This window comes from Dipteris shenzhenensis, chromosome 31, assembly GCF_047967505.1.
Source record: "Dipteris shenzhenensis isolate YYH24624 ecotype China chromosome 31, Dip_SZ_1.0, whole genome shotgun sequence".
Taxonomy (NCBI): domain Eukaryota; kingdom Viridiplantae; phylum Streptophyta; class Polypodiopsida; order Gleicheniales; family Dipteridaceae; genus Dipteris; species Dipteris shenzhenensis.
Window position 1 is genome coordinate 20,952,568 of NC_141626.1, and position 16,277 is coordinate 20,968,844.

The window sequence follows — 16,277 nt, forward strand, 5'->3', positions numbered from 1 at the left end:
AACAGCCACTGTCGATGAGGATGGTGACCGTTGTTCCATGAATCGATCCTTGAACGCAAACTACTTGAGTGGCCAGGGAAGGTTCGGGGTTGCTGGCAAGGCTCAGGTGGATGGTATTCACCATTCGAACAGCTTTGCCTTTCTTGTCTTGTGCTGAGGTAGCATCTTCTTTTTGGGAAGTGCTAGGTTCCATATTGGAATTTTGCTTTGGTCGCTTGGGACAATCGAACCATCTATGGTCGCTTGTACAGATGGTACAAAGTGTTGGAATTATATCTATAATTCAGCAGTGACCAATGTAATATAATAAGTTAGTTAGGGGCACTTTTCCCTCATTTAGAGGTTTTTCCCCCTAACTGCAGTTAGTTCACTAACTATGGTTAGTGACTACTAAGGTTTTGTCACTATGACAAAACCTTATCTACACTACTTTGTGTTGTACTCTTTTACACACTCTATTGCAACTATAGCTTTCCAGCTTACGACTCACTCACACTCTCTTGCTCTCACACTCTCTACTCCTTCATTTGGTATCAGAGCAAGTTTCAAGAGCCTGGTGCTCCTTGCTCCCTCTATTTTCAAAGCCTTACCTCGAACTCCAGCCCGCTCCAATTCGTCCGTACAGTCCGTACGACTGTACGGAAGTCTTACGAAGACATCGTCATTTGCTGCCGCCGTACATCGTCATCTGCGTTGTACTTCACCGTACCTGCAAGCCGTACTCCGTACAGTTTTCGCCGTACGAATTTCGCCGTCCGTACAGATTTCGCCGTCCGTACAGTTTCCGTCGTTGCTGCCGTACAGTTCCAGTACAGATCGTCGTTGCTGCCGTACAGTTCCAGTACTGATCGTCGTTGCTGCCGTACAGATCGTCGACAGCGCCGTACAGGCGCAGGTGCATCCGTACTATTTGGCCGTACAGATCGCCGTACTATTTGGCCGTACAGGTCCCCGTACATACTGTACGTACAGTTCGTACTGTACTGTACCACCTGCCAGGTTGCCTTCAGCCACAGGTGTCCTTTGGCAGGCACATCTTGCAGGAAACCTCAAATTGGGGCAGTCATTTTCTGGGAGTACATTTGGGGCTTTTACAGACAGATCTGCAGATCTTGTCTGAAATTTGGGGCTTTTGTGTTAAAATTGCAGATTTGGGGCTTCTGGCTTTTTTAGCCCCTTTCTGGCTGCAATTTCGAGCCACAAATTGGGGCTTTTGTGTTTGGAGAGCATTTTTTGGAGAATTCAGTATATTCTGCCTTTATTGGAGTGTTTGGAACACTTTTGGCAGATTTTGGAGAGTGTTCTATGCTTGGACAGATTTCTGACAGCTCAAGTGCAGAAATCTAAGTTGCTTATACAACCCGTGCTTGGGTGTGGTTTTTGGGAGTTGTGCATTCTATTCCCAGTAAGGGAATTCAACTTTGTATCTGCTTCAATTCCTTTTTCAGATATGGCCCATCAAAATCAGAATGATTTTCAGTTCGGTGGTCTTTCTCAGGAAGACAAATTGGATGGTACCAACTACTCCCTCTGGAGTTTCATGGTACGTAATATTCTGATTTCTCGTAATTTATGGGATTATGTCAATGGGGATGAAATCCGACCAGCAGATATTGCACCTGCTACCCCTCCTCATCAAGGAGGTGGAAGAGGTCGTGCACAAGGTGCAGCTGCAGGACAAGTTGTTGGTGCAGCTACAGTTAATACTCCTGAACAAAAGAGATGGGATTCACGAGATGCCTTAGCTTTGTCTTGCATCTCTCTTTCAGTAAAAAGATCAATCATTCCGCATATCCGGTCGTGTAAGACCTCCAGGGCAGCGTGGGATATTTTGGAAAGCATGTATGCAGCACGGAATGATGCCAGGGTATCTTTTTTAAAAAGAGAGTTGACCAATACACATATGGAGGAGGGTGACTCCATGTCAGCCCACCTCACTAAGCTACAGGATCTCAGAGAGCAGTTGTTAAATATAGATGAAATTATTCCTGATTCAGAGATGATTACAACCACTCTGAATTCTCTTCCTGAGTCTTATCTCAGCTTTCATACTTCGCTGAATTTATCATTGAGGGGGGGTGTAAATCCTCTTTCTTTTCATGAGCTGATAGGACTTCTGCTTCAGGAAGAGCAGACCAGGAAAAATTTGGCTTCACGTGCAGGTGAACAAGCCATGCTCTCAAAATTCAAATCAAAAACAAAGGGACAGGCAAAAACAGCAGCAAATCAGCCTTCCAGTGGGTCAGGACAGCCTTCACAAAAGGCTCAAAGTGATGCAAGCAAGCCCAAAAAGAAGGGTTTCTGTCACTACTGCAAAAAGCCAGGTCATCACATAGCAGAATGCAGGAAAAGGATTGCAAAGGAAAAGAAAAACAGCTCAGGAATGGCTGTTTCAGATTCAGCCCCTTGTGCATCTGACAGTGGGGATGCTGCAGCCAACTTTGTTGGTCAAGATTATGCCTTTTTATCTTGCATTTCTGATTCTAGGTTGGCTGTTCCAGATGCTCGGGATAGTACAGCTTCATGCAGTGATGACACTTATGCATTTTTGACTTGCAGTTTTGACTCTCCTTCAGATGCATCTGCTTTCAGTGTTGATGAAACACTGAACACATGGTATTTTGACAGCGGTGCATCCAAGCACATCACTTCGCGGAAGTGTCTCTTTACTTCCTTGCATCCTCCCCCTGTTGGTAAGAAAGTCACTTGTGCCAACAACTCCTCATATTCAGTACGTGGCACAGGAGCAGTTGAGCTCACTGCAATAGATGGCTCTATTTTCAGACTTTCTGATGTTTTATATGTGCCTGGCATAACCAAGAATCTCCTTTCAGTGTCCACTCTTAACAGAGATGGATTTCAGGTCATCTTTGAGGATGACAAATGTGCTGTCCGGGACAGGGAAGCTAACTATGCCTTAATGTTATCTGGTACTCTGCTGCGTGGGCTTTTTCAGCTTGATATTTTTCAGAAAAGAGCAGCTCATGCTTTGGCAATTTCTTCCCCTACAGTTGCCATGCAAAATGCAGAATTATGGCATGCCAGATATGGCCACATGCATTACAACAGCTTGATGACACTTCAGAAATTTTCAATGGTTGATGCATTGCCCCCTCTTGCAATACCTCCTCCACATGCCTGTGAAGGGTGCATTTTAGGTAAAATGCATAGATTTCCCTTCAAGAAGGATGGTTCAGTTAAAGCTGTTCGCAAATTGCAGCTTATACACAGTGATGTCTGTGGTCCCATGAGGACTCCTTCATTGGGTGGTCATCTTTACTTTGTCACATTTATTGATGACTACTCCAATTTTACTTGGGTTTATGGGCTGAAAAAGAAATCTGAAGTGTTCACAGTGTTTAAACACTTTTCAGCCATGGTTGAAAATGAAACCGGGCTCAAGATACAGATATTACGCACGGATAGAGGTGGGGAATACCTATCTGCAGAATTTGATGCTTTTCTCAAACAAAAGGGTATTGTGCATCAGCTCACAGTCAGGCTAACCCCTCAGCAAAATGGCAAAGCTGAGAGGAAAAATAGAACCCTCATGGAGATGGACAGATGTATGCTGAAAAGCAAACACATGCCTCATAAATTCTGGTTAGAGGGTTTGATGTGTGCCAATTACATTTTGAACAGGGCTCCCACTAAGGCTTTAAAAACAAAAACTCCTTTTGAGGTCTGGAATGACAGGAAGCCTTCAGTGGATCACTTCCGAGTCTTTGGATGCCTTGCCTATGCACATGTGCCAGTTGAATTTAGGCACAAATTGTCAGATAAAGCCATCAAATGCATATTTGTTGGATACAGTGCAGAAAGCAAGGGGTATCGTCTCTACAATCCTGCTACACGCAAGATCATTGTAAGTAGAGATGTCATATTTTCTGAAAATTCAGCTTACACTCAGGCTGATTTTCAAATGCCTTCACCTTCAGAAGATGTATTTCAAGGGTTGCTACCCATTGCTTTGGGTTCCCCTGCTGATTTTTCTGATCCAAATCAGAATTTACAGCAACCTTCACATGCTTCAGTTCCGCCACGGGATGTCATGCCTCCTCCACAGGAAGTGGAACAAGTGGTACAGCAAGAAATTGCAGACATACATGCAGCAAAAACAGTCCCAAACTGGCTGTTACAGACTCTCCGGGAGAGTAAACTTGATGCTCCGTTACCTGGCAGGACTCGCAGTGCAGCAAGGCACATGGAAGGTGCTAATTCAGTGGAATCAGCATATGCAGGTACTCTCCTTGATGAAGAGGAGCCTGCCACATTTGAAGAGGCACAAGGTAATGTGCATTGGATGAATGCCATGCACGATGAATTGCAGTCAATTGCCAAAAATCAGACTTGGGATGTTGTGGACTTGCCACAGGGTAAACATGCTATTGGCACACGATGGGTATTTAAAGTCAAACGGAAGCCAGATGGCTCCATTGACAGATATAAAGCCAGGCTGGTTGCTAAAGGCTATGCTCAGCAAAAGGGCATAGATTATGAGGAGACTTTTGCTCCTACATCCCGGATGACCACCATCCGATCAGTAATTGCAATGGCTGCACATTTTGAGTGGAATGTTCATCAGTTGGACATCCAAACAGCCTTCTTAAATGGGGACTTGCTGGAAGAGGTGTATGTCAAACCACCTCCGGGTTTTGAAATTACAGCAAATGCACTTCAAGTCTGCAAGCTTAATAAAGCTTTATATGGGCTGAAACAGGCCCCTCGTGCATGGTATGCCAAGATACATGCCTATTTAACCAGCAAGGGGCTGCACAATAGTCCTACTGAGAGCACCCTCTACATCAAGATGGATGGGGGGGAAATATTAGTCATCCTTCTTTATGTTGATGACTTACTGCTCACAGGGTCCAATGACGACAAAATTGCAGATTTCAAAACTGATTTGCAGACCCACTTTGATATGTCAGATTTGGGGCTGCTTCATTTTTATTTGGGGATCCAGTTCTCTCATGAGAGACGTGGCACTGTTATGTCTCAGTCCAAGTATGTTCAGAAACTTTTGGACAGATTTAACATGCAAGAGTGTAAGCCCATATCTACTCCTATGGAACCGGGGCTGAAACTCACAATGCATGATGCAGGAGAATCAGTTGATGCCACACTTTACAGTCAAGCTGTTGGATGCCTCATATATCTCTGCAATACTAGGCCTGATATTCAGTTTGCAGTATCTCAGGTGAGCAGGTATATGCACAGCCCTAAAACTATGCATTGGCAGGCAGTTAAGCGCATCTTCCGTTATTTGCAAGGCACCAAGTCTTTTGGCTTACTATTTCCCAGGGGGGGTGACTTGCAGATGCATGCCTACAGTGATTCAGATTGGGCTGGTGATTATGACACTAGGCAGTCCACTAGTGGCAATTGTTTCTTTTTGGGAAAATCTTGCATTTCATGGCTAAGCAAGAAACAATCTACAGTGGCTACCTCATCATGTGAAGCTGAGTACAGGGCAGCTTTCACAGCAACAGTGGAATGTGTCTGGCTGAGACGTTTATTTGCTGATCTTTATCTGTCTTTGGAGGGTCCTTCTCCAATTCTCACTGATAGTCAGAGTGCCATTGCAGTGGCAAAGAATCCAGTGTTTCATGCTCGCACGAAGCACATTGAGGTTCATTATCATTACGTCAGAGAGAAGCTACATGCAGGAGAGATCAGTATGATCTTTGTGTCCACACATGACAACGTTGCAGATATCTTCACCAAAGCACTACCACGTGAGAAGTTCGAGGCATTTCGCAGTGCCCTGAACTTATTTCCGTTTGGTGATTGATCAGCCTTGTACATGACTTTGGCACTGCAGGGGGGTGTTGGAATTATATCTATAATTCAGCAGTGACCAATGTAATATAATAAGTTAGTTAGGGGCACTTTTCCCTCATTTAGAGGTTTTTCCCCCTAACTGCAGTTAGTTCACTAACTATGGTTAGTGACTACTAAGGTTTTGTCACTATGACAAAACCTTATCTACACTACTTTGTGTTGTACTCTTTTACACACTCTATTGCAACTATAGCTTTCCAGCTTACGACTCACTCACACTCTCTTGCTCTCACACTCTCTACTCCTTCACAAAGTCCTTTTGTGCTGGAGCTGTTCTTCTTGTCAGTGGCCGCACCTTTATGTTGGGGATGTCGGTAATGACTTTGTGAAGAAGAAGAAGCGCGATCCTTGGGGGAATGCTTCTGTTGGAATCCAGCAAATGATTTCTGAGGCTTCTGGGGATCTTGAGACTGTCGCTGACCTTGATTACCGAAGTTTTTTCGAAACCTGGTATTATCTTGAGGACGAGCACCTTTGGCCGTAGGAGAGTTCTGTGTGCGATTAGCACTCTGCTTCCCTGTGTTTAGAAAATCTGTAATGCGCTCTGCGTAAGCAATAGCACCATCTGTGGTGGTGATGTTTGCTTTAAGAACATCAATGCGTAACGAGGGATTTAGGCCTGAGATGAAAGCATGAAGGCGATCATCCTCAGTTAAACCATCAATCTCCAGCACCAATGTGGTGAACTGAGAGATATAGGAAGACAGGGAACCCGTTTGCTCCAACTGTCGGAGTTTTGAACGTGCTTGGAAGTCCGCATTGGCAGGTACAAACTGCTTACGGAGCACGTGTTCAAAACGTTCCCATGTTAACACACTTTTTCCGTCCTTTAAGCGTCATGCAGTTGTAGGCAACTCTCCACCCACAACTATGCCCATCTTCCTACTCTACTACTAAATGCTTTTGGAAGCAGAGTTTTAAGTTACTATAAAAGATAAAAGCTGACGAGGTCATGGAACTTTTCTTCATAAAATGGTTCCGTGAGGTCAACAGTGTCAAAATACATGCGCATTTTAGCGAGCCATTGGTCAACTGTTCGGCGATTACGTTGACCAGTGTAGGCTTCCGGAAGTTTGACGTCAAGTCTTTTAGTTTTGGAAGCTTGAAGTAATCGGTAGAGGGCACATAGTTCAATGTTTTCTACCTCTGGTGGGAAAGAGTCCGCATCGTCGTCGGGTTGCGTCACGTCATCCTCTGTATGTGCTGGACTTCGAGAATCTTGAAGTTGTTGAACTTTTTGAACCAAGTCGGAGATGCTGTCCTGAAGCTGAGATATTTGAAGTTGCAATAGAGATTCGCTTTGGACGTTGCCTTCAGTGGTCTTTTTGGGACTTGATTCTTTAATCTCTGGAGAGGCTTCACGCGAGCGGTGCGACATGTCGGAAATCCCTGTGAGAAAAGCGCGAACTTGCGCTCTAGTTCGTACCATTCCTGGAAGAGGATTCGGGCTGCTCCCTGAGGTTGCTCATATTGGAGGGGGCAGGCGAGGCAAGATGGAACCACCCGTGGAAATCTGGTAAGGGAGGTCCTGTCTTAGGTAACACTGGAGATTCCGAAAATGGTGTTACTGCTCGTGATAGGAGAGGGGTAGGTAGCAGAGTCCACGGATCTGAAAAGGGATAAGGAGCTGCTGTCGGAAGTGGAGGATATCCAAGAGAGGGAGTGCCTTCAAAGGGTAAATACTGACTTGGAGAAGGTACAACCTGTAGAGGAGGATATCTGGGAGCTGATGGAGGTGGAGAGTACCCTGGAGATGCCGAAGGTGAAGGGTAAAATTCTCTCCAAAAATGAACGGCAAACTCCTGAGAAATATCGTGTTCTGGATATCTTCGTGTCTCGTGGAACACAACCTGTACTGTGCTGAGGAAATAATGTAACTGAGGTGCCTCACGCAGAAGGTAGAGGATGTGATCCAAGTCACTCGGAGGGCACGTGACACAGAAGACCCAAGATGCAAAGGCTCCAAAATGGGCAAGCTGTGCAATTTGAACACGATATTGTGTAGTAGCAGATGCCTGTGGTGTCCTTGAAAGGCCGGGTGAATTACCAGGGGTTTCCATGCTTTAATGTGGATTCTTTCATTTGCTGTAATTTGTTAAAGAGAATCCTTAAAAAGCAGATTGGAAAGACTCCACCTGGCAATACTTTAATCTGCCAAGTTATTGCGTAGAAGAAGGCTGCAAATCGTTGTCCGGAGGTCCATGTAGCACTGTTTTGCGAGAGAACGAGGCTTGTCTGGTCCGGGCTGTCAACAGGCTGTCTTCATCGCGTGAATAGTTGCAACTGGTGCTGATGTGGCAGGGCAAAGATGGCGAAACAAGGGAAGGGCTGCAGGCTGTCAGGAAATGGCAGGTATCCAGGGCCGCAATGAGCAAGGCTAGGGCTGCAAATAGCGATGCAGGGCTGTCAGCGAAAATGGCGAGGCAAGGGCTGGCAGCAAACAGGGCTGGCAGCGTGAATGGCGAAGCAGGGACAGCAGCGTGAATGGCGAAGCAGGGACTGGCAGCGCAGGCTGTACGGCTGTACGGCTGGCAGCGTGAATGGCTGTACGGTAGGCTTGCGCAGGCTGTACGGCAGGGCAAGGGCTGACGCAGGCTACCGGCTGGTCCGTACGGTGCAGGCTGTACGGCCGTATGGCGAAGGCATGCGCAGGGTGGTACGGAATGGCTGCGTAGGGCTGTACGGCTGGCTGCGCAGGGCTGTACGGCTGGCTGCGCAGGCTGCTTCGAGATCCGTACGGTGCAATAAAGAGGGTCGCCTCTTTTCGTTGGGGGCTGCCCAATGGGTTAGTTGCCCAAAAATTAATTTGGGGGTTTAGTTAACCCTAGGGTAGCTAGGGTAAACCTAGGGGTAGGGGATGGGTTTAATTTTTGTCCCTTTTTACCCCTCTAGGTACCCTTTTGTAGGTACTTGGGGCCTAGGAGGTGTGCCTATTCGAAGGGGTGTGACCCTTGGAATAGGTGCACCTGTTCATGAGGGGATATGTCCCTATTGTTAAAAGGGGTGCGACCCTGCATGAATAGGTATGTCCATTTGCCCACGATGGGGTATGTCCCATGAGTGAGGAGTCGAGACTCGTCATCAAAAGGTGTGTCCCATGGTGGAAAAGGTGCGTCCCTTGGTTTTGGGACAGCCCAAGCACCTGAAAAGACACGATTTTGGTCATGTCCATTCACATCAACTTGTGATGTGAGGGAGATGGAGAGGCCAGGATGACTTTAGGCCGGGTAGGCGTTAAAAAATTTTATGCTCATCCTCTCCATCTCTTCCATGCACAATGTGCACGGAATATCCTTCTAGCGGCAAAAATGTATCAGATCAGCGCTAGAAGGTGGGGGGCATTTCCTACAAGCAGGAGCGAATTTTGCTCTGATACCACTGTAAGAAATCCTAGATTTACTATATTTAGAACTGTACTAAGGAACAGAAAAGAGACTGAGATAGCAGAGAGCAAAGGAATAATGATATTGCTTGAATGTCTGTAGGGTGGATGTGATTGTCATCCATACAATTTGGCCTCTCTTATATAGAGAGTGAAGAGTCACACATGAAAAGGTGTGTACTCCAAAGGGTATGTGCATGAAGAGGTGTGTACCCCTTGTGAAGGGTGTGACCCTTGATGAGAGGGTACATTACAATAGGAATGTCTCTTCATTAGAATGTCTCTTGTGAAGGGTTGTGCCTCATTAGGAAGTGTCCCGTCGAAAGGGCAAGTGTCCCGTCGAAAGGTCATACCCTTCCACAAGTGTCCATTCATTAAACCATCCATAAGTCTAGAAAGAGAAAGGAATACGTCACAGATCGTGACAGTAGGTGTAAATGGAAAGATGGAACTTCGGTGATCTCAAGGGACATTAGTGAAAGGGTATCACCCTTTCATTGTGAATCTCACATAGCATTCTCTCTACCACATTGCATTCATCCGCCATCTCTCTCCCACCTTGCATGTAGGTCGAATTAGAAACAAGTACTCTAACGAGGGCGCTCTCCCCCATTGGAGGGCCAATTGGCATTCAAATTCTACATGCATTGCACACATTTGTATTCTCGAAAAGATTGGTTCTTCACATAAGGAAGGCAATGTCCATCGTCCATTCCCTTCACAACTATGAAGGAGAAGGACAAACACGTGATCCAAGGGAATAACGAAGGCAAGTCTGACGTCAGTGAACACTCATGATGAGGTTGCTATCACCTTCACAAGTGGATTGGAGGCATTTGCAGGAGAAAAAGATAGTTGGTCAATGGTGAGACATCAAATTTATGATGGGCTATTACAGCTTGTCCTTTGGAGGGTGACTTAGGAACAAGAAGGGCTCCTTAGAAAGCCTTTCAGGGAAGCCCAGAGTACTTTGCAACCTCAAAAATGAATAAGTGGCAGGCCTCGAGTGGAGATGGCTTCCATTGAAGTTCTTTGTGCATTTTTGAAAGTTGATTAAGGCAATCCTTCATCACATAGCCAATGAGATACAAGGATGGATGACCATCAACAATAACAAATGCTTGCAACATCTTTATTACATGCAGTCCTTGAGGACAATAGCTAGAGAAAATTGCTAAGAGGACCATATAGCCACCCTCGATGCATCAAAGCACATACAATGGCTTGGACCATGCAAGTCATAACTATCCAATTACTCCTTATCTGCACATCACGCCCACCCTCATGAGGGTTCAAACTAGACATCGCCAAGAGAGAGCTCACACCAAACCCACAATTGCTCGAAAGTGCCTGAAATCTATTTTGTAAATGCCTGAAATCTATTTTGTAAATAGCCCATGCTATGTTGGTCCTCTCATATACGCCTAGACTTGAAGATGTCATCACGGCAATAAATACCAGATTTTTTGAATCATTGCACTAATGTCTACTTTCATAGACCCTTGTGGTCTTTCAGCAAGAGGTGACAGTTGTAAGAAATAAGTACAACAAAGCGTATACGCAACAAAAGATAGGTATGTGTAGCTTAGAAACTCACACAATGGTGTTAGAGATGGAATCCAAAACTACTTCCTTAGTGTGTTCATCATACATGTGCAAGCTACAACAATAGATATATGTTCGACCAAGACATGGACAAAATACAAAACAAGTCCAGGTCCCACCAAAACGTGGTACTTAACAAAACATGTTATCCTCCTACCTCCATGGCACTCCTAGATCGCTCAAGCTGCATGCTCCCATAGAGCTTGCATTGCCTTTGTTACCGTACCTGCAAACACACCTCCAAGCTATCCCTCCTAGGTAGCCACGTATGAGGTAGTGTATGCGTTCTTGATCCGTGCACCTTGCTGCCCTACAAGATAGCCAAGGGTTGAAGCCCTTCTCTGAGATATCAGCTTCCTCTAGTCCTCTTGGATGTAGGCCCAAGGTGTTGTTCTACTTCTCCAAGCTGCTCTTCTGACGCCGCTCCACTAGATGAAAAGTGGGCCCCCAATGGGTTCTTTTCATAGGGCCATTTCCAAACAAAATAGCCGACTGATCAGACCTACTGGACCGACCCAATCAATCGACCCCACCAGACACACTTCGGATCTATGGTGACCCGACCTGGATCTGTTGGCTAGCCGACCTGGTTGGTTGGCCAAGCAGCCTAGCAGGGTCCTATTAAAGGACCAAGGGCTTGCCCATAGCAGCCCCCCTTTCCTTCTTGTTCCTGAGGCGTCAATCTCGATAGGGCTCACCAAGTACAGAGGTCACAAAGACCATGCCCCCCCACCGCAACGTGAGACGACCAAACAGATGGAGATATGCGATACCTTGACGTCCCGCCGGAGAGTTATCATGGCACCAAGATCATGCATGACACTGATCCCATATCTTGGCATCTCAAGATTTTTTAGCTTTTGTATTTTGAGTACGAGTTTTGAACTCTTGGTATAGCAATCAGCGAGGACCTTAGCAAGCCCTTTGCCTCAACCCATGGTGCTTCTATGAGTTACTTTTCTTCGTTGTACCTTGTCTCATAGGCCCGCGAGGCCTTCAGAAGACATTAATACATCTTTCTTTCTTCTTTTCTTTCTTCTTTCACATACATTGACAAATCTCATCGAACATTTTACTACAATGGCACGAGATTTGTCAATGTATGTGAAAGAAGAAAGGAATGAAGAAAGAAAGCTGTATTAATGTCTTCTGAAGGCCCATTGTGATAAAATGTTCGACGAGATTTGGAAGGAACAACAGAAAGATGGCTTTCTATGAAAAGACGATCCATGCTTATCTATGGAAGAGAAAACTAATGAGTGAGGGCAACTTTGCCTACATGCAATGACTAATGCAAGATAAGAGATATCTCACATGATCCTGAGGATGAAATGGGCGAATCGGGATGGATCCAAGAGAACAAAGGGTATGGAAACCAATGCCAATGGGTGAAATAGAGGATGAGGACCACAACCCCCTCTATCGTCGTGCATACCAGCATAACATAGCTGTCAAGCATATTTAAACATAAGAAGAAATTGGCATGGTTGTCAAGCATACTTGGACATAGTTGCTAAGCATACTTAGACATAGTTGTCAGGCATACTTAGACATAAGAAGAAGCATAGCAATCACACCATGGCATTGCCTCTATACACAAACAGTGAAACAAGTTGGCTCCTACTGTAGGAAATTTTGGACCCCTCGAAGATAAATTTTGAAGGCACACAATTTAACCTTGGTATTTTGAGGGAGCACAAAATTCATGTACATCCCTCTATCTATGGCTATTGGAGGTATCTAAGACAGCTGCAATTTGTGACTGATGATGAACATATCCCAATGATCCTCTTGGCACACCAATGGACATAAATGAAATCATCTCTCTCTCTCTCTCTATCTCTCTCTCTCTCTCATGCATGCACAAACATTATACATGTACGTGTATGCGTTGTATGCATATGCACACACACAAAGACACCACCCCCCTTAGATTTACACAAGTGAATCAAGTTTCTACGAGTCAAAATTGCACATCATCACCAACTGCACATAGAACTCCTCCATTGCCTTGCCCAAACCATAAACGCATATTAAGCCTTGCTTATCAAATTGCAGTGCGTGACAGCAAACAACCGGAGGTTGATGAGAGCCTCCAAGGCCATTCAAAAAGAGCAAACATAGTTACTTATTGGCATCCATTTACAGCTCAAACACCTAACACGTTCAAAACATACAGAATACTGAGGGCATACCAAACTCTTTCTCCTTTTTTTAGGGGGGACAAGGAGGAGGAGGGAGGTGGATATGTTGACTGTTCTCCTCCCTAGATTAAGAACAATGTCCTTAAAAGCAAAAAGAAAAAGGGGCTGTAGTTCAAGAGAGTGACCTCGAATACACCATCCAGCATCTCAAGAATTGAGACATCGAAAGTCCCGCCACCAAGATCATATACCACAATCACCCCCTCTTTACGCTCCATACCATATGATAGAGCTGCTGCTGTTGGCTCATTTATGATGCGCAAAACCTCAAGACCAGCAATCCTTCCAGCATCTTTTGTTGCCTGACGTTGTGCATCATTAAAATATGCTGGAACAGTTATGACAGCTTTTGAGACCATCCTGCCTAGGTAACCTTCAGCAGTTTCCTTCATCTTTTGCAAAACAAAAGCCCCCACTTGACTAGGAGATAATTTCTGCCCCCCTGCCTCTACCCAGGCATCCCCATTCTCAGCCCTCACAACCTTATAAGGCACCATATTCATTTCTTTTTGAGTTTGAGGGTCATCAAATGGGCGCCCAATGAGACGTTTAATCCCAAAGAGAGTATTTGCAGCATTTGTCACACTCTGCCTTTTAGCAGGTATACCTACAAGGCGTTCACCTTTTGAGGTGAACGCGACAATAGATGGTGTAGTCCGGGCTCCCTCAGCATTTTCTAAGACCCGAGGAGCCTGCAAGTCAAATAAGAGATCAGACAGACTTTCAGAGCTTAAGACAAGTGATAAAGGATCTGAACTGAGAAAGTTTGATACCTTTCCTTCCATAACTGCAACGCAAGAATTTGTGGTTCCTAAATCAACCCCTATCACATCATTGCCAGGAGCCTTTGCACTGCAACATCAGTAGAGTTGCACATTGACGACATATAATTAGAATATACATTCAGAATGCATTGGTCCCAAACAGAAAAATGCTTGAAGTCCCTGCCATATACAGTTCTTAGCCCTGTCAATAAAGACCTAGACTATTATGCTTCCATCAAGCAGCTCATGTTAGATAAGGGAAAATTACCCAAAAAAACTCTTGGCGTGATGTGACTGCAAGCATAAACTACTATAGCCAAAATCCAGCATCAATCACAGCACACGTAGATAACAGATGCATGCAGTGCCAAAAGCTTTCAGGGTATATCCTGCATAAAACTGTTTCTCCCAATGTGCAATCCAACAACCTCAATGACCAGAACTACCGAGCTGCACCCAAGCCTTGTCCACTGGACCAGACAGCTAGGCAGCTCATGTTAGATAAGGGCAAACTATTATACTAAGCTCCCATCAGGTAGCTCATGTTAGATAAGGGCAAAATACCCAAAAACCTCTTGACATGGTGTGACAAAAAGACAAAGGCATTAATCAAAAGCACGAGTGTATAACAGAGGCATGCACTGCCAAAAGCTTACAGGCTGTATCCTGCATAAAACCATTTGTCCCAAGGTGCAATCCAACCACCTCAATGACCAGAACTACCGATCTGCAACCCAGCCTTATCCACTGGAACAGACAGCTAGGCATCACTCTTATTGCCCTGGCAGTATCAAATCTCTAGATCACTTGATGAATACAGATGCTCAAAACCATAAATTAGAATGTCCAATTACCATTCAAGAATGCTAGAATGCTGGTCTTCCACACAAAACAGGATGGAATACCAAATTGTGACCATGCCGTTCTCAGGTTAGCCAGGGTCGAGTCCTTGCTTGAGGTAATGTCTGAAAGGCATCAATACAACTGGATGGAGAAAACCTAATACCGCTACGAGGAGTACAGCAAGAGCTTTAACCGTGCCCATATAAGCATGCACGATACATTGTAACGGAAAGGACAGAAACCTCCTTGGAGGTGGAGAGAGGACGCTTTATAAACGGAAAAAGATGAACCAGGCAGTCCATAACCGTAATCCTTATTTGAAGTATCTTGGGACGTTAGCCTCAAAGCGATACATTACTTCATTGTACAAGGCACCCAGGGATTTGCAAATGCAACAATGCAACTGCATACAGACCCTGACAAGCACTAAATACAATGTAGAGTTACTGCATTCATGGGCACGCCACATTTCAGATGCTAACCGGCCATTCACAATGCAATATCAGAGTAACACGCCACATAAGCCCTTTCACAAGATAAGTACGCGGCTGAACAGTATTGCAGATCCGCCTTTTATATGACAAGAAGGCAGAAAAGCTCTGTTCAGAAACTTCCAGCTTGAGAACTGGGGTTGTACTTCTGAGCTTCTATAACTAGTAATATATTCTTTGTAGAGGCGTAAAGTATCCCACCAGCAAGGACCGTAAGAAATGTGAGCTGCTGGAGAGGCATATACAACCACTACGTAATGTAAGACACCGTCCTCGCAAAAAGGCAAGAAATGCTGCCAAGCGATCCCTGAAAAGAAGAGAGAGAAAAAATAGAACAATGCACATGACGGCTGCCAAGCAATCTCGCAAACCTGAAATCTCTTCGCGATTGGCTTGAGCGACCCCAAAAATGATTTTCCACCTGCAGTGTTTTTTGGTTTAGGGGGTATAAGTAAGTTTGTATTCAATATCATAAGAGTAAGATTGTATTCATAATCGCAAGAGTAAGTTTCCAGCTGCAGGTTTTGATTGTCCTCACGGAATGAATACTGAAAAACAATCTTGAGCTAGATGAGTGCAATAACTGATACAGAGATCTATGAAATGAAGGGAAGGAGCGACTAAATACCAAAGAAGGAGAATGACGGATATCGAATGCCCGTTTCAAGGTGCTAGAAGTGAGTCCGAGCTTTCGAGCTATGAGAAACGTGGCCATGGAGGGGATGAAAGAAATCCGTCAGTTCTAAAATGGGCAAGACAGAACCCAAAATTTCTTGTATGGGGAAACAAACAAGGAAGAACCCAATATTTATTAGAACCCGACAGAAAGACGGAGCCCAAAAACAAGAGTTTTTGGGCAAGTCTTTCAGTTGGGAAGATGGGTTTTGAGGTGAGGCAGAACACTAAATAACCAAAGTCGCAAATGCTTGCCCCCTTAAACCCTAAACCCCTCAATGTCCCCTTTTACACCTACTCTTTTCGCTCTCTTGGGGTATCAGCACCCGATGACAAAACATGGGACGTGCGACCCGCATGTCCGCCAGAAATCTGCCACACGTGCAGACACATTGCTCCATCGTGCGGGAACAACTTCATGTGGGCTTAGCGACCCGGGTGTTCGCCAGAGCCTCCAATACATTGCTCC

At 45.1% G+C, this 16,277-nt stretch overlaps 1 protein-coding gene across 2 annotated transcripts in view; it reads right to left on the reverse strand.

Moving 5' to 3' along the window:
• The window catches only part of LOC147881184 (heat shock 70 kDa protein, mitochondrial-like), a 40,035-nt gene extending 23,981 nt beyond the window's left edge, over positions 1-16,054 (reverse strand). Inside the window, exons 1-5 of one of the 2 annotated variants that reach the window (XM_087402450.1) lie at positions 15,505-15,554; positions 14,654-14,764; positions 14,068-14,546; positions 13,809-13,887; positions 13,161-13,727 (exon numbers count right to left, since the gene is read on the reverse strand). In XM_087402450.1, coding sequence (XP_087258576.1) covers positions 13,161-13,727; positions 13,809-13,887; positions 14,068-14,129 — 708 coding nt within the window. In that variant the 5' untranslated portion in view covers positions 14,130-14,546; positions 14,654-14,764; positions 15,505-15,554. Of the gene's footprint in view, positions 1-13,160; positions 13,728-13,808; positions 13,888-14,067; positions 14,547-14,653; positions 14,765-15,504; positions 15,555-15,761 lie in introns of those variants that run through there. The other variant, XM_087402449.1, reaches the window with a different exon arrangement.
• Between the last annotated feature and the right edge of the window lie 223 nt (positions 16,055-16,277).